Raw genomic sequence first — 24,013 nt, 5'->3', positions numbered from 1 at the left:
AACACACACACGCACACAGACTCCCCTCTAAAAAAAGTTTTCTTCGAATATTGGGAACCTATCCAATAAGCTCGGGTAGGAACAATTTGCACACGAAAGATGACAAAGACCAATCCAGCCGTCATCTTTCCCAGGAACAAAAGCTGGATGCTTGGAACAATGTCGCCATGAAAAGATTACGGTAAGCAAAGAACGGGAGCGGACATGGAATGTTTTTTAAATTGCAAATTTCAAGAAATGCCATTTACATATACCCCAAGGTCTACCCTAAATCCTATCAGGTTCTTTGCACGAGGATCAACATGGATATTTGAATCGAGCTCATGTTTCTAGGACCGACAATTTGTGCCTATTTCCCATCATCGTAACCAAAAACGAAAATGTTTCAAACGTGAATCGGTGAAATCATTGAGACAGCAATTTCATGCCACATTTGGACTTACCCCGTTGAGGCTGAATTGAATGTCAAGTTCATTGAAATTATCGGTGTAAAGTTTCCCTTCGGAGAGTCCGGCTCCATCTGCGTAGAAGAACTCGGACAGTATCTGTAGAGCCTCATGGAGCCGATCAAAAAACATGGGCATCTTCTCCTGTAAGACACAAAAAATGTATGATGTCGAATGACGGACTCAAATTCCTATGGCCGTGAATTTTTATCTGCAAAACTCAAAGAAGCGCCTGGCCTTGCTTTTGACAAAAAACCCGGTAAATCATGAGGTAGTCAAATATCTTGACGTGATGAAACGTCATTAATCGATTTGTTCGAACGATTTCCAATGAAGATTCATTTGAGTTCAATTTGAATTTTTTGTCCATGCTCCAATTCATGTTCCAAACGTTTTTTCTCATTCTACGCAATTTGAAGGAACATTTTCTCTGGAGATTTGGGCATGAGCTTGACGTTCCCATGTTTCATGGCACCCTCTTCATGAGCTAAAAAATGGCCGGCAACACTCTGAAACAGGCCATTACTCTTACTTTGTCCCCAAATAACACAAGCTTCTGGTGGTCTGGTATATCTCATGGGCTGTTCGTACTACAATGCCCATGATTCCTTTGAATGCAGATCAAAATGGTCCTTTGTTCCCCCTCTCATTAAACCTGGAGTAGTTGAGAAGGATCCCTTACCCCGGTGGAGGCGTCTGAATGCTCTCGAAGCTCGGCCAAGACCGATTCCCATACCACGTGGAGGCAGCGAATGTAGTTGCCCCGGAGGAACTTGGCATTCAAGGCCTGAATGTGCTTGTCCAAATAGGCCATGAGGGGAGCAATAGCATCCATGGTGGGCAAGGACTCTGGCGACCAAGCTAAGTGGAAAATATGCTTCCTCAGACCGTCTTCCAACTGGAACAGGAAACCGGGTCCAAAAGCGGATTAATGCCTTCCTTTTCTCTGACTGTGCTGTATTGATCATCGTTGCCATACTTTTCCTTGGAGCGTCTCGAGGACGGTGTAAATAACAATGTCCGTGTAATCACAGGCTGTGGCAATGAGATCAGCCAGAAATCCTCCTTGATCTCCGAGGCTGCAAGAGAGCCTCTCCTCCTCAAAATTGTCCGAGTCATTCGAATCCATCGAGCCTTTCGTGTCTTCTTCAAAGTTGAGCTCTTTGGGAATCAGACAAATGTACTGGAGGATATGTTCCAAGTTGTTGAGGGTGATCACAACCTACAGTACATAGAAGCGCCGGACTTGAGGTGAGAGTACTTGCATTGACAATAGATCCAAGATTGATTGACTCACCTTCTCGGCCAATTGAAGGGAATTGGTGGTGGACCCTTCGGCATAAAAGCCTTTCTCGCCTTTGGTCTCTTCTAAAAGCACCTTGTGAGAGAGGTCCGTGTACAACGTGGAACTTTGACACATGGCCTACAACAGCACGACTTGCCATTAGCTTTAAATCTTGATTCTCCTACGGTAGTGTGCCTCCATGACAACTATTTAAGGTTACGTATGTCACTCACATCAATTAAGATGGCCAAATGAGGCCTGGGGTTGGTAAGCTCGCCCCAGTTGAATATTCGCCAGAACTCCTTCAACAAGGCCACAGAGGAGGTGAAGTCATGAGCTGAAGATGAATGGACCACTTCCAAGTTATCGGGGTCCACAATGGGTTGTTCCGTCTCCAGAGAGCGTTCCACTCGTTGGGGAAGCTGTCAATGAAGAATGATCCTCAAGCAAAAGGAAGAAAAAGTCTTTCCAAGTTTTTTCCCTTCTCTGCTTCATTCTTGCTGAAGACAGGTGGAGATCCCTTACAGATTTAGATAGTCTATGACTGGATTCAAATTGACTAACTTTGTGAGAGCGCTGCTCCTTCTTTTTGCAATCACTTGACTCAATTTAAATGCTTCTTCAACTTTATTTGCCTGGAAGGTGACTCCTCTTGTAGTAAAACCGATTTACGTATACGTTTTCTTCAACGAAAATTGAAGGATCTTAGACTATGGGAAAACAATTGCTCCTCAAGTATCTCGCGCTTTTCCTCTTCAGAGCATACAGGCTCCTATGTATTGTGCATATAACCAAATGAAACAACAAGGACAACCATTAGCGACAATCTAGCAGAAAATTGCCTTAATATGTATGACGAGGTTCATTTCCGCTTGAGTCATTATTGCAAATTCAGTCCCCAAATACCCCATTTTTTATGCTTCCTCATTCATCATGATATTATTTCTGGGCGCTCGAAATATTACAGAAAAGAGTGCTGCTCAAGAAAATTGGTTGAGAATATGAAGGAGCAAAAGTTGAGCAAACTTTTCCTTGGCAAATTTCAAGTTTCGCCTTGAGAAGAAATTGTGCAGAAACTATGCAGTCCTTCAGAAGTGTCACCCTGTCACAAGTCAGGGCCGCTTATCTCTTCGGCTTATCCAGGACAAAGGTCAAGAAGTGTCTAGAAAGGGATGGCCTTCAGTGTATCATTCGATATGTACCTTTTCGAGGACGATTTTGAGCCAAACGTGAAGAACCGTGACGAACCAGTCCCTGAACGAAGGCTTCATGATTAAGGCACTTCGATCTTGAGGTGGGAGGAGAGGCTCTCGAAGGTCATAGAAGTCCTTGAGAGCCAGACAAATCTCGAACAAATAGTAGCCGAGGAGATGACCTGAATTTGATTTGGTGCCAAAGGCCGGCGGCGATTGGCAAGATTGGAATTCCCCATTCTGACAAGATCCACGCCGACTAATCGGCGGTTGGAATTGTCGGACCAGCTCCTTGGCGATCATCTCCGAATCGGCGGCCTTTTGAATGAGTGAGCCCAGATCCCTGGACACCTGCAAGTAATCATAATTGCCGGAAGCGACGTATTAATATCAGGTCAGTTGTTATCGATCATAAGGAAATCAAGTTGAGCACACTAGAGAAACACTTTTGAACCGGTTTTCGAATACCCTGGCGGGGAGCCAAGTACTGCGACACAAACTTGAAGAAAAATGGACTGTGAACGACCTTCCCGCTAAATCGGCCAGCTCTGGGTCATAACAATTCTAACCCAGTTTTCGAATTACAGTAAAGTAATAAAATAAGACACCAAGATCTCTTCAATTTAAGGTAAGTCATTTTCATATTATTTATTTGTAAAACGGTTCGTTTCCAAGTTATGTAGTGTTTAGTACGTAACTTTAGACATATCTCTTGAGTTCCCTAAGCATAGTTTTGGGCTCAAATTTGGCCAAGTTCATCGATTCCGTAATATCTTGTGGTCGTATGAAGCGTTTATTTGGAATAAAGTAAACGATTTAGGAAACAAGATATTTTTGCTTCTGTTCGAAGTCTACATCTCTACAAGTCCGTGACTGACACTATGCTCCACATACATATACATGTACTCTAAGCACAGTAGAAGTATACTCTGGGATCCGAGCGTGCCAAATCCCCTTAACAACTGACCTATACATGCATTAGATACATATGTTTACAGACAAAGATGTCGTCCTCATGGCTTATCTCATGCTTACAACTCAGCATTGAAATAGATTTGCGCTCAGATTCGGGAACGTGGACGAGTGGTCAATAAATCAATCAATCATGTTCGTGAGGACTTTGGTATTAGCTTTGGTGGCCAATCTGGCCTTGACCTCCGGTTGCGAGGTAAATAAATGGAAATATATGTTCCATATGAACCTTCGTCTTACAACCTAACACTTTATTTGGTACCTCCTTAGATCACCGTAAAGAACGTTGGTTTAAAAACGTTCACATGGAGAATTTCTTATGCAGGCGTTGAAGGCCATTCCAAGGAACTACAACCTGGAGAGTCTGAGAACCACGCCTGTACGTGTTTACCCCATGATATGTATGTGGATTATGAAGACATTTACTGCTATCACTACATGAATTGCATCAACAAAAACCAATACCAAGTCGAGGTGAGTTGAGCTGATTATAAAAACCGTGAAAAGTTGGTCGTCAAAACATAGTTCCTCATGGGCAAGAAACTTCCTCCGGAAGACACTTGACTCGACGCAGCTCTAAATGGTCCCCAAGAAAAGCACGTTGATACTCTAGACTTAAATTGGATTTGGGTAACTTTTTTCTAAATGAACTCATTTCGGTCCCATGAAAGCACACGGACTCATCCGCAAATCTATTACAGACCGCACTCAAAAATGATAGAACATCACCACGACATTATATGGCAGTTTTTGTCTTGTTTTGCTGACATTACATTACAATTCGTTGTTACCATAAACTTTTCTTTCTCTTTCTATTGGGGGCTCGGGCAACCTTAATCCCATTTTTGTGAGACTTTTCTTGGAATCGCATGCATTTCAAAGGTTCGCTGAACCACTCGAACATGGGATTGTTCAAATTCGCGTGACTGCGTTACGTATAGTATGTGTACCACACAGAGCTCTTGGATGCATCGTAACTTCTTTTACGATAACTGTATTATGCGTTTGGCCAAAAATTAAACACGAAACCAATTGGTTTCCTAAGAACCCTTCGCCCGTTACTTCTCATTTTGGTTGATTGGCCATTCTTTCAGCAGATAGCTTTGTTCACGTTCCATATTCGCTGTAATTGAAGCTCTAAAATATCAGGACAGAACTGGCCTTGGAGGTAATCAATTCCAGTTTCTGATAGTTTCTAGCAATGATATCCGTATGAAATCAATCCTCTTTCAAAAAGAAATTGAAATCGAACAAAAGTGCCCATGTCCATGAATAAAGACGTCCTTGGCTTGGAATATGAAGGCCATGCGCTTTCATGCTCTTCTAATGCCTGTTGATATGTGTTTCAGGTGGGAGAGTATGCCATCTACATTAATGTTGGGAACAAAAACGTGGAGACATGTGTCTTGTAAGGCCGATGGATGTATTATGTCATGGTCGAGGAGATATGGTGCTCGTATGCTTGCTAACTTGGCTGATTGATCTTACCAATTTGTCATATTGCTTGTATATGGTGATGATGTAAGGAATCCTGAGAATGCTGCACGTCCAAAAATACAAGATGGCCTTTGTGAATACACGGTTATTTCAATCTGATTTTGGCATTAGATGTGTTGGAAGATAAAGAGATCGAAGTCACAACTCCACGACTTACTCTTCAAAAGGAGCTTGATAGACGGTTTTGGATCGTTCCAAGTCCGAAGTGATCACAACCAAGGTCTCGATGAAGTTTTGCAGCACGTCACGTAGATTCACCCCATGGTCAATCATTTCTTCCACTTCGTTGCAATCCAGATGAGAGTAGAACCTAAAACAGGAAAGATATCATGAAAAATCATCAAGGGTGAACCTAAAGCATGGAAGCATGGATTTCCAGCTAGTGTTCCAAGTTCCTAATGAATGGCTACGCGATCCCATCCCCGGAAAGGAAAGAAAAGTAAATAGCAATCTCTATCCAACGCAATTCAGACTTACTGACAGTTGGTGGGAACGACTTTATCAAGGAATGGAGAGCCAAATTGGAATTGATTGGTTTTTGAGAGTGGTTCCTATAAACCAGGCATTCCAACCAATGGTACGGTAGTTTTACTTCACTCCAACATACGACGCTTACCAGGTCATCATCCCAACCAAAAACTACCGCCCTGAAACTAGTTCAACTAGGCTCAAGATGGAGCAAGGGTCCGTTCATTGCTCAATAAAGTGGATTCTCAAGACTCAAGAAAAGTTCCACGAAGAGCCTTGGGTTGATGCATGAATCATTCCAAGGAATAACTTTCCATGCTACTTGTCTTGATCAAATTCCAAGCCAACCCACCCAATGCGATGATGGTCGGGGTTGTGTATGTTACTCGAGAACTCGAGAACTCGATTCTTTTTGATGGCGATAGCGAGTATTTGGCAGAAAACTAATCAACTGGCACAATCCCATTCATGCATATCAGGCAAGAAATCAGATTCAGACCTGCCTCAGAAATACTGTACTACCAATGGCAAGATGAGTGGACATTCATTTACATGAAAGTACACACCAGGAGTTGGGAAGAATTCGAGGAGTGATCCTCCATTTGAAGCTAAACCTTCCATATTGACAGGGGGAAGAAGGACTGATAACGGTTTTCAATGAAAATACCACTTGATTTAGTTTCCAAGAGCACTTTGAAGCCAAGTACAATAAAACTCGTAAAGCTTGTTTGTTTGGCCCAAGTCACAAATTGTTATTCACTGAAAGCGATCCTTCAAACCCTCCTTTATTGGCTTTCAACTAAAGTGCCCAATTCTTGCCTGGCCTTCATTTATTTTGGTTTACCCTTTTCAAGCACCTTTCATTATTTCAAGTGCAATCGCAATCTATTCTGTCTACACCCAGTACATAATAGTCGTACTCCTATCGCCAAAAACAAGAATGACTAGTGAAAAATGGAGCCCTTTTCGAAGAAAATCGAACACCTTACATACAAGCTTCTTTAGCTACTTTTCGAGGACTTTGTCACTACTTAAAAACACTCTTTCCAATATTCGGATAGAAATCTTCACAAATGAAGCTTTTCCACTTAAAGCGAGTCTTCATTGAAACGAGGAAGTATGTTTGTTTTTTTAATTAATCGGTTACTTTTAAATACAAAGTAAGTTGGGTTCACTTACAGATCAACTGTTCCCCGTTGAAGTGAGGCAATGATGGCAATTCGAAGATCTGGATATTTGGGACAACTGCGGGAGGACACCCGCATGTCCGTGATCTCGTAGAAACATCTGAAACATAGACACAGAACCACATTTTAATAATTCAGCCTGAAAGACGTAGAGCCAGGGGAATTTGTAAATTTTGGGGAAAAGCATGACAATGCATTATTGGATATGATTGAATGCAGATATCAATGACATGAAAGTTTCGGAGATAAAGTAATTGTCATGATTATAATTCGCGAACCATTTTTTGTCGGCTTATTCAACGTTTCTGGGAATGCTATCCACCACAATGCTACATAACGGATTGACAAAATAGCATAATCTAGATTACTCTATTAATGCCTGTTTCTTATGTCTGATTATCGGGTTCGTTAACCGAACAAGGGAATCAGATTCCCTGTAAAACATGTAGTGTCATAATTTCAAAGCTTTTTGTTCATGTAGAGTGTTCGAATTTCCCGCTTCAGGGCACCTGAGAACTTATGGTTGGCCTAAAATCGTAACCAAAAAAACCAATCTATTGCAAGTATCTTTTAAAACTGAAGAGTGAGTCATCTCATCTAATGTACAGAATCGTCCAAGAGAGCAAGGTAACAAGCTATGAAAAGTTGGTCCTTGATTGAAAACAAAGGACGATTTTAAAGCCCTTCCGTAGATCTTTCCAGGGGATTGAATTTATTGCGCATTTCACATCAGAACCCTTGTCTTTCGCTAACGGTTTGTCTTGCTCCCGGATAAGGACGCAGAGAGTGAAGTCATTAAGAGCATAAGTTTAGGCTTAAGCTGAAGTCGCTCTCAATAATTTAGATTAGACTTGCCCTCAATAGATCTCAAGATGCTTTTTGCACTCGTTCAATCTCATTCAACCCTCCCTGTGGTCATTGGAACCAAGGTTGGAAGCGTATTCGAGATATTTTTTACAATTATCCCAAGATACTTCATTGAGCTGGGGTCAAATACGGAATTTATCCCCAGTTTATAATTGATAACAAGTTGTGCTTTAACGTACTCATCTATTGATTCTAAGTCGCTTTGCAGCCCTTTTTGATTCATTGAACTTCTGCTAAACATCGGCGTTGTGTTATCAGCATAAGATGAGATCAAGGAGAGAAGGAATGATCCATGTTCAAGAGGGTGTTCCATAAATGCCGCTACTTAGATACTCACTTATTGCTTACGAACTACTTAAACCAGGACAATAAGGCTTCATATGGATTCAATCAATTAATCAAATATGTAACTACTAAATTTTTGTATCAAATTTGATCTACATTTGGCAAATAGCTTTGAAACCATCGCTGAAATTGTCCCATCAAGTCGAGGCCTTCTGCGGGCATATTTTTTGACATGTATGACTCGCATTAACAACAGAACTATAGTTCCTTAATAGTTTTTTCGGCATTCAGAGTTGCATGTCATAAATCCAGGAACTGGTTCTTACTCCACACGAAAAAGATCCAGGATGCTCGGCACACGGTGCTGAATAGATTAAGATTTGTTTTTGATCTTGTTGATATCGAACGTTAAAACGATAGTTTGCTTGTTCAAGTCGTCCATGACTTAGCGGGCGTATTTGAAAAGTACCAATTGTGGAACGCCCTGGAGAGGTGCGATAACAGGTATGAATTCAATTTTTGGCCTAGGATAGCGCCTTGTGGCACTCCAAATGCCGCTTGGTCAGGGCCGTCAAGAAGTCTTTACCTTTCATGATAGAGCACGATTTAACTTGCAAAGCTAAGACTGATTCTAGTCTCCAGTAATAATCAGTTGTTTAGTTGCCACGAGAGATAAGACAAAGCATCCATATCATTTGCATTCTAAATCATATCTTGTAAGAAATCTCGTTTTTTGTCGATGTTGTTGAATGGTTTTTATTCATATATCTTATTTCTTTCAACAAATATCCAACCGTTTCGTTACCGTATTGAAGAGAGCAAAAGGTTGGACCTTCCAATCCTGGACGGTATCCCTTTTTTCGACTGTTCTGTTGGGGATTCAATGCATTTAAAGCTAATGGTTTGGCATATTTTTGAACAATTTTCTATGAACATGGCGTTGAGATCAAATTGAATAAATTTGGTCAGCCATTGCAACGGATTTTAGACGAGTATTTGACCCATCTTGACTTACTACTATTAATAAAAAAATCCTAATGCTATTTTTAAGCCAAAATTGAGAAGGACCCTGATCGAGTACTACACGAGCAAAGTTCTTCGAATTCCTGTTTCTCCGGTCTCACTTTGCAGAACTTTAGTCAAAACAATTTCTGAGAATTGGCAACTTCTCTGCAGAGTTTAGTTCTCACGGAGTTTGAAGAGTAATCATTTATTGGTAAACTTGCCGCCTCGTTTAAAACATAAAGTGTGCATATCTAAACCATAGATAAAATCCAACCCAATTATGAGACAAATATTGATGAGCATAAGCGACATCTTATCAGAGGGGAGGGAGAGTAAGGCAAATAATGAGCGTAGGGTTCAAATCTCGACCTCACCGACAAAAAAAAGACCAACGTTTTTTGTCTATTCACGATTGGAAAGATATGTCGGAAGAGCGTTATTCTTGCCAGTTGTTTTCCGACAAACAGTTAGCTATTCCATCAAAAACACACTCGGTAATCCTCACCTTTCGATGGAAAGGGTTTGGTTCCGAGTAAAAACCAACCAGCCAACCAACGAACTAACTAACCAACCAAAGGGGTGCTAACTCAGGCGTATTTGTCTTTTGCCAAAGTGCCCTTGAACAACAATCTCGCTCATGTTTCCACTTTGGAGATATTTCAAAACTAATCCGCATTGTCCACTGAAACCCCACATTCCAGACCCGACCTGTTCCACAGGTTCTCTTTAAATCTCGAAGAAAAAGTTACTGGACCCATGTCTGCCCACCCAAGTCAAGTACATATTCGGGATGTAATCATACGAGATTTGTGTTGATCTGTCAAGGCTCCTTTCTCAGAATCCCACTCCAATAGATGTGGATCTCTTATCGGGGATCTCCAGGGCTCAACGTTTGTTTGTGTTCCAAAAGAATGAAGCCAAAGATGTCCCTGTTTTCGATGAACCAAACCCAAGCTACCTTCTTCCATTCCATCCATGAGTTATGGTCTTATGATGAGCGATATGATCATGCTCAATGACACTTCTAGTCATCAAATTATACCCAAGGGCCATCGAGAAATACTTGAGAAAGAATTCTGATGACCAGCTTCCCTGAGCTAGGCATCTGAGGCACTCAAGACAACCGTCAGAGATATGTTGGAGCAGGAATAAGGTCCTAAAGACACTCGACAGCCCAAGATATCTCTTAAGTGTACAGTATATTAGATCGATGATGAATGAAGGATCATACTTTATTTTTGAAGTCTGCCACATGATTAAGCAAATAATTAATGGGTAACCTTGGATTTTTGTTCGGAAATGGGACTTTGGCCGCAAAAAAGACTTGCGCCAAGATTAAAGGGTTATTAAGCGCATGCCTTAGAGTACAATTTGATTCATGTTGTTGGTAAGCAATTGAAGCGAATGTTTTACTTCATGAAAGACGTATTAACATATTCATGTCGCCTCTCGATCAATCTTAAATTCCCATGCATAGTTTGGACTCAGAACGACTTGAAGTTGGTTCAAGCATTCAATGGTAATTCGCCTTTTGATAGAATGAAAGCCATTAATTGAAGCTTGACTCACATCCAATTAATCAAGATTCCATATGGTCTGAAAAGCCACACAACTAATTGAATTCAACTCAATTAATTGTTGGCCACGGTTAAACGTCCAAAACTATCCAACCTTGCAAATCCATTACAATGACAAACGAACAAGATTTGGATTCAGCTACAGCGTCAGAATAAATCGTGTTGGTCAGCTTAAACACACCTTTACCGTTCGTCCAGTCCTCAATTGACAGCCTTTGTTTTTTATGATTGCTTCTGATGCATCATGCCATTGGATTCGCGCAAACACAAATCAAATATCATCGCTCCAAGATCAAACGATCTGAGACAATCTCTGATCAAAGATCCGTCTTACGAAGTCTGGCCAACAAAAAGATGGGACCGGGTTGAGCGTCTGATCTTGGGAACACGAGGATACGAAAGAATTGAAGTGGTAAGAGGATCAAAAATAGACAAGGTCCCTTGAGAGAAGTGAACAGAGGACGAGAAGGAAAGAGAGGGCCAAAAGGCTGCAAAAAACTGCAACGCCACATCTTGACTCAGGACCCATTAATGAAATGGCTTCAATCCTGACTCGCCGATCGAAATGACCAAGTTGATGGATGGATGGATAGATAGATAGAACGTAGAAAAAAACAGGACCAGGAAAAAAAGACATGAGCTGGGAAGTTTCCTACCTGAGGAGATATTCCAATTTGATTTGAGCGGGTGCATTTTCGGCTGGGAACAATTGGCGATGATTCTGGATCAGAACTAGGCCGAAATCGATGAACTCATTGAATGATTTGGCCAAGGATTGCTCCTAAAATAAATCAAATTTTGATCCGTTCTCAACATTATTTCAATTATAACTCAATTGGCATGAGAAAGTATATTCGGAAAGACTACAATTTTCCTTAGAACGATACTGCAAAAAAAAGATAATCAAACACGATCTTTTTTGAGAAAACTCTCGAGAAATGTGAGGACTTAAATCCAATGTTGCCTTTTCGTATTTGGGCCAACCATAACGTTAATGTGTGGAAGAATTCCCTCAAAGAGAATGATGTCGAAGGTCTTCAGATGCAAGCAAAATGGGTTAAGGGTTCCATTTCCGGTTGGACGATGAAAGGCCGTCATTTAACGGCCTTAGACATGGTCCGGACCATACGATAAGTGCATTGTCGTTAGGCAATGTGGTGCTGATGTGAAAAAATGTGCCACTCCATAATTACCCAAGCCAGATGATAATCATAATGGTCTTTGTTCCAAGCCAAACTGAAGTAGACCCAAGTTTTATCGCAATGAAGAGTCATCAATTTATATAGTTCGATTACACCACCCTTACTTCGAATCGCATACCATTGGATGGACAAAATCTTTGAGTAGGAGTGGTCCAAATCAAGAATATGTCATAATAGTTCAAGAAGAACAGGCTGTACTGAATGGAAAAGAGGCTTCCAAATTTGGTGCTTTTTTCCCTTTTTTTGTTCCAAAAGAAGAACAATTTTCAATTATCTCCCTTGGAAAAAACTCTCAACAGTTCCGGCGGGAAAGGAACCGTTGGTTGTGAGAGGAACATGGAACCAGGTAGAAATGCCTTTTTGGCACGCTTTCATATCAGTCCCAGCTCTGGGTGGAACCATAAATTAATGGGCCCTCAAGGCTTCCGTTACTGCAATCCTTTTTCCCTTGATCATTGCTGTTAAGAAGAAAAATAGCTCTTGCACCAAAGCATTCAAGTTCATTGAAACTGGATATCTATCCCGGATTTCCTTTGGATTAAAAAGGGGTACTTCAAACAGGCGATGTAAATAGCATTCTACATATCAGACAGTTACAAAAAGAATGGCGATTTAAAGTACAACTCATTTTCCCGGTCGCAGACATTTCAAGGAATGGGATGTGGCCTAAAACTGGTTTTCTGTATAGTTGACCCTTAAAAGAAAGAGTGTGGATCATCCCTGCCAACATTGAGTTAGTAGATTATTTGTCGCATCTCATCAGCGGCCTTTCAATCTCCTTGGAAGTCCTCCTTCCCGTTTTTATTTGAAGTAGGCGGAGTGGCCTATTGAATTACCTCCTACTCGGTCCAAACTGACGAGTCTGGAGAGCCAACAACTTTTACTCGCTTTTCTCGAATTCCCGACCTGTTCCAGAGCACTTATCATACCTTTCACTGCTTCATACATTGACGGTTTATCCATTACGGTACGTACGTATCATGAATGTATAATGAGTAAATCACTTTATCTTTACCTCACTCTCCGTCAGAAGATCCTTGTCCCACCGCTTGTCCAAGGTCCTCAAGGTCTCATAAAGAATTTTGTAATTGATTTGAGCCTTCTTGGCCTGATTGAACAAGGAGCGCCAACGAAGGCCAGCCACCTGAAGCTCAGTCAGGTCGCCTTGGATCATGTGCTGGTGCAAGATGGTGCAGGCGGCTTCCGGCAGCTCTCCATCCCATTCCCAAGGGTACTGAAAGAAAATAAACTTGGGTTGGTGAGGAACTCCCAAAAGACCTTGAATTGGATCGGAAATTTTGGAGATTTTTCACAATTCGCAAGTTTTTGGCTTAAAAAAATGCTTAACAACGGTATAAAGAACTGTTCCTTAATGTGGGGGAGGGAATGGTGGTTTGCTAGAGAAGTACTATGACTAATATTATATTATATTATGATATGGTACTAAGCGTTAGCAAGAAAGATGTTGTTGCATGTGCCCCTTTCCCTGATGTGCCAAACACCTGACTTCAGATTGGGACGAGGTGTTCTTTTGCAAAAGGAGGAGATGTGCAATGTTCCATTTTTTTGTTGATGGGAGACCAGTTCCTAATACTTCCTTTTTAGCAAGAAATGGATATAGAAAAGTTTTTCCCGCCTCCAAACACACATCATTTCATATACTTGGATAAAACCTGGCTGACTGTTCAAAGTTTGAGAGTGATGATGAGTTAACGGTATTTGGATCCGCGCTTTTGATCAAGATGGGGCAAGATCCAAATCAAGTTATTTTTTCCTTCGGCCAGACAGTTGGATTTTTGAACACATCTTCAAGTCAATTGGCACATTTGTGCTGTGGTAAAAACAGTATACAGTTTAACGAAATTTGGTACAATTGAGCTTGTGAAGAGACTGTCTTTAACATGAAATCATGTCTAGGAACTAGTGGAACGTAGCTCCAATTAAATAAGGAAACGATCTTTGAATTGTTCAAAAAAAAAAGATTTTCAAATTTCACCGAATCTGCTTCTGCTTGATGGCCTCCAATGAATTGGAGAACATTCCAAGATATTTGAGTTTACTCCATTCGTCGAATGGAGGGCCTAATTTTCTCAAATGCCGATATAAAATGATTTCTTCAATATGTTCTTTCCTTTTTTTCATATTTCCTAACAATCACTTGGTGGCCTACTCTATGAAAATGTACTATATTAGCGACTACGATTATGGTTCAGGTAAAACAATCGGTTAATCCATACCATTTAGCCAAACACTCTATCATGAAATGATTTCGATGAAAACAATTGTACAAGCAAAACATTCAAGTTGAAATAGGTAATCTGAATAATTAAAATGATCGCGTCATGAAACTAAATTTTGAAGAAATAATGAGTGTAATCTACATGATCTGTGGGAATATGGGTCTCCAATCAACCTTCATTATTGTGATGACACTTCCAAACTGAATTTGGACTACGCATAAAGAATCTAAATAAAATGTGCCTCGGATCAACATGAGAACAAACACGTTAATCCAAAATCAATAACAAGCAATTGAGTTCACGTTTGTTTGGCACAACAAACCAACTTCAAGCCCTGCAATTCATTTTAGTTGCATCTTCCAGCCATTAATTTGAGAATGTGCCTTACCCCAAAAAAATAAATAGATCGTAGTGCTTAGATACTAGATTCAGGTACTAGAATTCTCTTTGTAACATGGAAAGAAACCGAAGGTGCGCTGCAAATAAACTTGGACACTAAAGAAGAGAATTAATCCAACTGCAGTCTATTCGTTCAGTGTGCTTTGAGAGGTTAAAAATCAATGCTCAAAGACATGCATGTGAAGGCATAGTATAAAAACAAGTCTCACGTTGGTTTTTCTTGTTGATCTGACACGTAGCTCGGACATACTTCTTACCTAAGATTTGACAAACTCACGTGTCACGTATTAAGACCGCGACCTCGGTACATTTCTGGGAAAGGACTTCGAAAAAGGTGTCTTTTCTGTTGCGTTATTCGTAGTTATGTAAACTAAAGCTTTTACGGAGAGAACTAACACCTTGAAAATGGTTCCTCATTAGAAGTCGAGGAAACATTTGATTCTCTTGGGCAAAGTGTAGTTTTTTATTATCTAAAAATGATTACTATCATTGTCTATTTACCCCCAAAGGTGCCAAATATTACTCTATAATTTACATATGTAAACATAAAAATCCTATGATTATCCATTCCTACTTAAATAGATGCAGCTATGTGTTCAAGAATGTCCAGCGTTGCGATGGTGCGGAAAACAGCAGAAAAATATAAACATGTATAAAAAGATGGTGAATATTCATTCAAAAGTGCTTGGACTCTTTTATACTGCATTATTATAAAAACGAAATTTCTTGGCTTAATGGCTGATGAAATGCATGAAATACGTGCTCTTTACTTGTGCAACATTTGACTGCTAAGTTGCTCATTTACTTTTCCGGAAAAAAAATGCCTGATAACCTCGACTTAAAAAGGAGATTTTTCGCAATGTCTTTTTTATGCGTGGGATGGATGAAATAACGAGAAATATCGTTTGGAGTCACCTAATGGGTCACATCTTGCTTATATTTCCTCTAAAATATTACAAAAAGAGGAAAAAAATAAGTTTCCCGTTCAAAAAATATGCTATCGACCTCTTTTCGTCATATGCAATCCTCGCAAGTACTTTTTGACTATGAACACGATTTTGATGCTCCATTTTCGAAAAAGACTTCACAAATTGACATCAGATAAAAGAATGGCATGGAAATATAAGGAAATAAGAATGGATACAGTCGGTTAAAAACAACCAGAGGTGAGGTTTTTTTAGAGGTTGTACCTCACAACTAAACGCTTGGACGTTATCCAGTATCGAATTACACACATACGCGTACATGGCCATGAGGGGATGCAGATTCTGGGTAAAGTCCAAACCTTAACTCCGAGGAAAAAGCTGTTAAAAAAACGGGCCTCAGCTGAACCGGCGATATATCATAGAATGCATTTAGTGTTATAACAGCTTTCGACAATGGAAGGTGTCATACTTGATAATATCCTTAGGTTGTTACATTGCATCGAAGCAAGATCACCATAATTTGCCACCCTACGATCATTCGAAGTAATTGATATAATGTTTTTCCCCGTGGGTTAGGGTCAAAGCTCTTATCTCAGATTCAATCACGCTCGTTACTCAATCCAAAAACCAAATGGGTCGCGAGAGCTTCGGCCGTTTTCCCATGTCATTCATTAATGACTTATCACTCTCGTCTTAAGTTGTTTTCGTAAGTAATCTCATTGGCTTGATGGGCCTCTATACCTAAAGCTGTAGCCCAAATGTGTACTTATTATACGTACAACTACCGGTAACTGCGTACGTTGAAAAGCCACTAAAGAAATCTTAATGAACGTAACGAGGATTCGATGTAATTCCCTCGACGAAAGCCATATCGTACGTACCCCCTGGCTCATCCAGAGTGATTAGACCTTACCTTAAGGTGATGAACTTGGTGGTCCAAAAACACGCTGTAGATTTGCTCATGCTGCCTGATCTCGTTCCACAAATCCTCTTCCTCGGAAAGGCCCCGATTCTCCCTCGTTGATAGCCACAGTTTTAATCGCAAATAACCTTGAATGTTGGATTTGGTGGAGCGACCTTAAACGGTGAAGAAACATTCCGGTATGAATTATTCAGCATACATAGAACACGTGGTTCTCAATCTTCGGCGAACATGAACAACAGCTTGAGAGGAAATGAAACAGAGTGAACTCGCTGTTGGTGAGTGGATGAGGTGTACGTCTTGGTTGATGTCAAATGCATTATATAACAACATATCGCCCTAGGGAGAGCAAGCGAGGAATTCGCCTGTCATTCAATAACTCTGAACGAATGACTGCACAATGTTTGTCCGGCCTTTGCCAGTCTACATACATAAACAATAGCACTCAATTCTTATTCGATGAGAAGTCCACTGAAGCCTATCATACATTGAACATATTTATCTCTGCTCTTGGAACATGACATCAAGCGGTTCCAAAATAAGAATGTGTCCATTTTTCTTGTAACGTGAAGGTCAATGAATCACAGGATCACTCCTTCCCAGCCCAGCTTAACCATTTTTCAAATCTTTTTCCGAGAGGCTCTGACCTCGACCAAAATATAGCCTCAGACAGCATGACGAAAAGGCTTAATGAGCCTACGTCGTCTACGTAAGCGTACATATCAGATTCATGAATGACCACATGGGTGTGCCATACCTTCCAGTTTGTACCATTGCTCAACTCCCGCTGAAGGAATGTCTCTGACCGGGAAATTGACACTTCCCAAGAAGTCATCCTCACCGCCGGATCTGGCGGATTGGGCGACTTGCTTGAAATAGCGACCCAGACCTCGCATGCCTTTCACCTCATTGAGACGACCCACGGCATCGAGAACAGACGTCTCGTCGTCATGATCCCTGGAACGAAGGATAAATTACCATTGATTACTTGTCAGTCAATGGGGAAAGGCATTTTCCTTCAGCTCCACATGGACTAGACTGCTTGTACCTATGTATACACCAAGGAAATCCACGTGTTGGTTGGAAATGTCAAGGCTGTTTTCAGCACTCTCTGTGGAGGCTGAAGCAGGCTTTCTCATCAGTTCCAATAAGAGTATGAAACAAATGGCTAAAAACCCGTTTATTGACGTGAACTATGTATGATGTTGAGTGAAAAAAGTCTCTTTCTCGAAATAAGCTTTTCAATAATTCATTGCGCAGATCTCAAATCTCAAAGTGGACCAAGTACGTACCAAATGTCAAGATGAAAAACATCCGAGGCAACGTCGTCTATGTCGCTGAAATCATGGATTGACATGGTTACTAGGCTCTCACAAATTAACGCCTCACCATAGATGCACTTACAATCGGAACCTCTCATTCCAATGTGGGGACAGCGTGTTGCTTTTAACCGTCGTGGCCTTGATAAACTTGGCGGGGAGAAGGCCGCCTGGGCTATTAGTGACCAAATTGGCACCCAGGGTGTTGCTACTGGGATTGGTTGTAGCATCGCCTCCATTAGTTCCAGTATTGGACTCGGATTTCTTCTTTTTGGACGACTCACGACGCCTAAAGCTCAAGCGGAAACTGATGGAAGCGAGAAAACAATGCATATTTTTGTGTGAGACAAAGAAGAGGTTAGTTAAGGTTTCTCAGACGGAAATCCCTTCGAGGCATTCTGCGATCTCTAACCCTGGGGAGGTAAAATATTTTTAGCTTGATTTTGGTAATGTGATCTGAAGAGATGATTTACCATCCTGAAAATTGACCTTTAGAAGATATTGTTATTGGAAATCTTTTTGGAGAAAGCACCTTAACAATAATAAATTCAACCGTTATTTTTCAGCCCACAATTTGTCTCAAATGTTTTTATTCGTACCGTATTTGTACGTACTAATGACTCTGTTGTGGAATATGTACAAAGCTATGGCATGATTGCCCCGTAATTAAGGCAGCAAGGCTCTTTAGATTTTGACAAACATAAGCCTGTTCCGTCCCATGGAACTACAAATCACAGGTACGAAAAGCAAAGTCCTGACTAAGCAGGGCTTCAATGAACGCATCAATTCTTGAAGTGGTGTAAACTTACAATCAATAGTTTTTCAAGTAGTAATACGCCTTGATTGCGATCTACTATACTGTAAAGTAACATATCGTTCACAATTCCAGAAAAATGTCCAGTCGTACAAAAAAGCTTTTTTGGCACAATTTGTCTTCTAAAAAGGTTAACCGTTCTCTTGAAACGCTAATTGACGCTAAGCATCATTCATGAGCCGATGGTGCCTTAAAGCACATTGATTGAGTAGTACTTCTTTGACTTTGCAACCCAAAAAGACAAGGGACTGACAGTTCATGTGTCAAAAAGAGCTGCAAAATTTACTCAAACTCAATGGGTCGTCTTTTGTCGAGAGATCAAAATCAAGAAATGACATTGATTTTTATAAAGGTCATAAAAGTAGCTTTGGGACAATCAACTGTTAGAATGTGGTCAAGCTCCCTTGGTTGCGAGGTCTCGATGGAGACCGTCAATCGATTAGAAAAAAGGGAACGAAAACGAGTTTGAAAACAAGTCAGGTTCTGATTATTTGAAGAAGACAAACCTTCAATGAAATGCAATAAAGGTGTCTAAAACTCTCCTCAAACAACATGATCTATTCTTTGAGAAGCAATCTCACCAACAAATGCGTCTAAATGATGTCTCTGGTTTGCATACGTACGATTCAATGTTATCAAAAACCCAAGAGGAAAAAGGATCACTAGAAATTGCCAATGGGTTTTCACATGAGTTTGGTGTCCGTATTTGGCGATACAATTTTCGTGGTGTGCCATGGCCCAGCTTTCCCCAAGGGATCTGACACTCCACTTGTCCTCAATGGCCCCCAGCTATTTCAATTTGAAGCACAAGGAAAACGATAAATCAACTTTGACCATATTGACGGCTCCAAACAAAAATGCTCGGCCCTAAAATTCGAGGGGGTATTCCTTTTTCCAAGAAACATGTATGCTCATGACAATCAAGAATCAATTTGGTTCTTCGAACTCAATCAAGCGCTCAAGATCGATCAAGCTCTTCATTTCCAATAATATAAGATGGAAAACACGTGGTCCATTTTGATTAAGAGCCATGGAACCTTGTTAATCAGAAGTCCAAACAAGTAGGATATTCATCGGATGTAGTGTTTAAGAATGGTTGGATATGGATCCACCTGAACGATTTCCAACGACTATCACGCACAAGTCCCATCAAGACTCCCCCTCAAATCGATTGGAACCGATTGGAACATATTACGTATGGACTAGAACATTCATCAAGGCCAACTGGCAAGTAGGGCTATGAAACCAGTTGATTTAATGACACCCTGTCACATCTTTTATTTTCGAATTGCAAGCAAAAGGGGAATTTCCAGTTGAGCTCGTTCCAAACCTTCGTGATCCATTTGGGGCACAAAAGCCTTTGTTTATACAATGATTCTCTCGAAAGTGCCTCCGTCTCAACGGCATTAATATTAGATGAACATGGCACAATATTTGGTTCGTAGCACAAAATTTCGAGATCAGTTCAATCTGTAAGCCAACCTCTCCTGGTTTTAACCCAAACTAGAAGGATCAAGGTTAAACGTTCAAAAACACACAATATACCGTTTAGAAAGTTGGAACAGCGCTAAAGTTTGTTAAGATGATCATTGTTTCAACTGGATTCTTTTCGGTGGAAACTCGGTGGCTTCAGTCAAAGTTCCACATTGATGGGATATGGATCGTTTTTCGGGGAAAAAAGAGGACCTGTACTCTGTCGACTTTCCTGGATATCCAAAACGAACAAGAAAATGGGGATCGAGCAAGAGATTAGGCTTTGGTCCTGAATAACTCCTCCGGCAAGAAAGGCGAGGGATTGAGTGCTGACTCAGATTTTCCACACTAAATATGTACAAACGGTGTCATACACGCACTCCTCAGGCTAATGGAACAAGCCCAACACAAGCCCTAATATCATGGTCTTTGGGTTGTTTCGCATGTTGACAGAAGTCTTTAAAGGTAAGGAATGTTTAAGGTTTGTCCTAGTCGTACGTCTGTAGTACATGTCAATGGATTATTCAGGAGATTTCCCTCAGGCTATGATTGTTCGATTCCTAGTCAAGAGAAACCTAGCTTTGTTCATACGTGAGTGAACATTCCAGTACAATAGTTCTTGGATGAGCCCTTGTCAGAAAAGTTCCACCATGCCGCCGTTATCTGCTTTATAGAAAAGTGCCTAAGTGGCTTTTCAGCTATTCTTCATGCTTTCAGTCATAATTGTATGAATGAATTGGGCGGCTCCTTGTTGTCACGATCAACAAAGCTGACTTAAATGAACTCATGACTTAATTTCCTTGGATTCTAAGACCTCCCTCGAGTGGCAGTTCCAGAACAAATCTTTTTATGATTGCTCTAAATCTAAATCCCAACTGTCACAGTACCAACATGGCTCTCAGGTTGTAGCACATTTACATGTGTGTATATTCTGACCCTTTGACTCCAAACATAATGACCTCAAAGAGACCGTAATTTGACACTCATGTGTGAGGGGAGTGTGCTTAGAAATAACCTTACCTTCGTCTAGGCTTGTCCAATCTGCTGTGAAAGGCTTCTGGCAAGGCTGAGACTTCATCCTTGTTCTCTCCATTCACCTCGACATTCACCGGATCTCGACCACCCGGGGAATTGGAGCCGCTGTTATTGGCTGGCGATCTGCGGCCATTGGAGCCCAAAAGCGGGCTCGATAGCCCATCAGGCTGATAGTCCGCACTACTGTAAGAGCGAAAACACGTCCAAGGCTCAAAAACAGGCCTTTGAATTCATCAGCTTTTCAGGACTTATCCAATAAGGAAAACATGATTTGCATATACTCATATACTGCGTAGGTAACAAACCCAATGTGAGTAGAGCCATTTCCGAATAGCTCTCATGTCATGAGCAGAGAGTCTCCGATTAGTTCATCTGCATTCGCTTTCTGCACAAAGGCTTTATCGCCATGACCATGATTGTCTCTTTCTCACCACAGCCTTTCGTGGTGTAGTGGCGAGGGCTGTTTCATGGACAACGTGGACAACGTGGAAACTTCTCATTTGCGGGGACTTTGTGCCGCAATGTGAACACTACTACTACTACGATCATGACTGCGCAATAAGCTATCCGATCGATCGGGGGTAAGAAAGGCCGAAAATATTTTCGACGCCATTTTCGACCTCCATGGGTCTCATCTTTACCACCATAAATGGGCTTCGGCTAGATGGCTACCTAAACGGGCCATCAGGACAAGAAACGCCAAAAACCATTATCATTTAGGTAAGAAGCAAAGGGGATAGGATACGATTTTCCCCTACTTCGTATATCCAATGTTTTCCGGTTAATCATGAACGTGGTCACCAATATGATGGCAAGAAATAAAGTACCAACACTGATCTATGGCCTTCACGGTTTGCAGCCTTCACAGAGCTGTATCCATTGCATATGAGGGAATAATTATGGACAGACAATGAGATTGGACAGTGGTCCATTGAGTATGGACGTTTCATTTACCATGTTTGCTCACTTGGTTTGAACACATTCCCCGAAATAATACGCGTCTGCTTGTGCTCGGATAATGGGAAATGATATGGAAAAGCACCAAGAAGAACTGGCTTACTTACCTTCGTCGCACTTCATGTCGGCTCATTTTGGGCGAATATTGCGGTGAACTAGAAGTTCTGGCTGCTGTTAAATGCTTTACACCTGGACGTATTCCCAGCATGCAATACGGATCGCTAAATCCATCCGAGTCCTTGGCCTCAAGGTCTTTGGCCTCAATCACCACCACATTCAGGACAATCAAAGGAGGCTGCAAACAAAGCCCAAAGAAACGCTCTACACATACTCATGGCATTGTCAGGTCATGGCTTGCACTTAAAGGGGGACCGGGGACCGGGGTGGGGGGGCTTTTCTCCCATGAGAGCGAGAGAGAGAGAGTGTGGCCAGTGACCAAACTTCCGATGAGAAAAGTTTCCCAAGGCTGGTATGGACACAGCCTTTGAATAATAGACTACCTACATACCGACAACTTCAAGGTTGGGTGGGGAGCAAAATGACATCTGTACAACTCAAAGGGACGAACAAAAGCCGATAAGGTCGAGTTCGGTGAGCTGGAGAAGAAGTCCACATATCGTCTAAGATAAGCAAACATTTCCTAAGTTCAGTTGTCCTTATTTTTGAGCTCTTTTATCATATCTTCGGGGAACCAGCCGAGTGGTGGTTGGTAGATAAAGGTTCAGAAACTCAGAGTCCCTTCTTCATGAGACGGTCTATGCAATATGCAAGAGCTCTAATCCTCTAATGCAGTTTCAAATGGAAATTGTCTTGAGTGAAGTAGCCCTCCAACTTGAAACATTTCATATGAACATGGTCCATTCTCATGGCTTTAATGGAATTTGCCCGGGAACATGTTGCCCTTTCAGATCTAGTGAATTCCGGCCATGGAAAGTTTTATTTGAATTTTTACTGAAATTCTTATCAGGATCACACATATTGGTTGGTTTCAACATGCATTCATATCCATCATATCCATCAATTTCACTATACTTTATATACTTTTGACGGGTCTTTCAGAAACTGTCTACATGGGGATAAACAACCCCAATGCACTAATTACGAATAAACACTTGGAACAAATAACCATGAAGTTCTTTGTAAACATGATACGTTGAATTAAGATTTCTCTTTTTTTCCAGACGTCTAAGTCGCTCAGACATTATCAAGTTCCAAAACAACTCTTGACATAAATCCAGATTCTCATCTGTCTCATTTCAAAACAAGGCGGAAAGGTCATGAGGAGCTTTCACAAAGAACACTAACCTTGTCACTCTTGGCCTCCTCCACCAGCTTCTGATGCTCCTCACGAGTGATACGGAACGCCTTTTGGGCAAAGCTCATGAGATTGTCTTTGATGGCATTGGCATTCTGAGGGCATTGGTTGAATCCACCGTAGTCACTCTTAAGTCTCATTGGTGACAAATCGCGGGTCCGAGAACTCCCGATCTTATGATTGATCGTGTAAAGCACCTCTCGATAGAGAGATCGTCGCTGAAATAGAGTGGAACGGAAAGACCATTGTGAAACAAGTCCTTGAAGGCCAGGTTTGATAGGATAAGGGTCGGATAAAATGAATATTCTTTTTTTTTCATTATATTAAATCAGTTCCTCTTATACCATTTTTCTTAAGTCATGATATGCGACTTAATAATGTATCTGAATAGGTTTGATCACGTCAGTTTTTCTTTCTCTCATTTAAAAATCAAATTCCACTACGACAATGGTTTCACAAGACATTCCAATCAATGTCCTGTGATCACGTATATACAAGTGGTAAATCACGGGATCATTTGTTCGACGACCTTGTTGGCCTGAAATCTTCCCATTGATTATCTAATCTCCTCTCTTGATTAAAGCCACAACAAAGCCACTACTGGTGAGTGTGTATGTGTGTAATGTAGG

General features: G+C 41.1%; 2 protein-coding genes and 1 long non-coding RNA gene across 4 annotated transcripts in view; 2 read left to right on the top strand and 1 right to left on the bottom strand.

Moving 5' to 3' along the window:
• Window positions 1-24,013, bottom strand: part of LOC131881498 (BAI1-associated protein 3-like) — a 33,893-nt gene that overhangs the window by 2,784 nt on the left and 7,096 nt on the right. For both annotated transcript variants that reach the window (XM_059228381.1, XM_059228389.1), the window contains 18 exons: window positions 23,375-23,602; window positions 22,177-22,364; window positions 21,098-21,295; window positions 17,876-18,097; window positions 17,764-17,808; window positions 17,229-17,428; window positions 16,463-16,626; window positions 13,000-13,218; window positions 11,439-11,563; window positions 7,041-7,148; window positions 5,551-5,703; window positions 5,385-5,436; window positions 2,934-3,275; window positions 1,965-2,153; window positions 1,744-1,869; window positions 1,426-1,668; window positions 1,129-1,344; window positions 444-590 (listed from right to left, as the gene is read on the bottom strand). In XM_059228381.1, the coding sequence (XP_059084364.1) occupies window positions 444-590; window positions 1,129-1,344; window positions 1,426-1,668; window positions 1,744-1,869; window positions 1,965-2,153; window positions 2,934-3,275; window positions 5,385-5,436; window positions 5,551-5,703; window positions 7,041-7,148; window positions 11,439-11,563; window positions 13,000-13,218; window positions 16,463-16,626; window positions 17,229-17,428; window positions 17,764-17,808; window positions 17,876-18,097; window positions 21,098-21,295; window positions 22,177-22,364; window positions 23,375-23,602 (3,165 nt within the window). The remainder of the gene's footprint in view (window positions 1-443; window positions 591-1,128; window positions 1,345-1,425; window positions 1,669-1,743; window positions 1,870-1,964; window positions 2,154-2,933; window positions 3,276-5,384; window positions 5,437-5,550; window positions 5,704-7,040; window positions 7,149-11,438; window positions 11,564-12,999; window positions 13,219-16,462; window positions 16,627-17,228; window positions 17,429-17,763; window positions 17,809-17,875; window positions 18,098-21,097; window positions 21,296-22,176; window positions 22,365-23,374; window positions 23,603-24,013) is intronic.
• Window positions 3,936-5,471, top strand: LOC131881511 (uncharacterized). Its single transcript, XM_059228402.1, has 3 exons — window positions 3,936-4,092; window positions 4,167-4,370; window positions 5,246-5,471. Exons 1-3 carry the CDS (start codon window positions 4,030-4,032, stop codon window positions 5,306-5,308), a joined length of 330 nt encoding a protein of 109 aa, XP_059084385.1. The 5' UTR covers window positions 3,936-4,029; the 3' UTR covers window positions 5,309-5,471.
• LOC131881522 (uncharacterized) lies at window positions 12,583-13,261 on the top strand. Its single transcript, XR_009373369.1, has 2 exons — window positions 12,583-12,951; window positions 13,015-13,261. It is a non-coding gene; the product is annotated as an uncharacterized LOC131881522 (long non-coding RNA).

Source organism: Tigriopus californicus, chromosome 1 (genome assembly GCF_007210705.1).
Source record: "Tigriopus californicus strain San Diego chromosome 1, Tcal_SD_v2.1, whole genome shotgun sequence".
NCBI classification, from domain to species: domain Eukaryota; kingdom Metazoa; phylum Arthropoda; class Copepoda; order Harpacticoida; family Harpacticidae; genus Tigriopus; species Tigriopus californicus.
This window is presented reverse-complemented; position numbering and strand designations above follow the sequence as displayed.

Coding starts and splice junctions, on each gene's coding strand:
- LOC131881511 (XM_059228402.1), top strand. CDS start 4,030: ATGTTCGTGAGGACTTTGGTATTAGCTTTGGTGGCCAATCTGGCCTTG. Junction 4,093..4,166: donor CCTTGACCTCCGGTTGCGAG/GTAAATAAATGG, acceptor GTACCTCCTTAG/ATCACCGTAAAGAACGTTGG. Junction 4,371..5,245: donor AAAACCAATACCAAGTCGAG/GTGAGTTGAGCT, acceptor TATGTGTTTCAG/GTGGGAGAGTATGCCATCTA.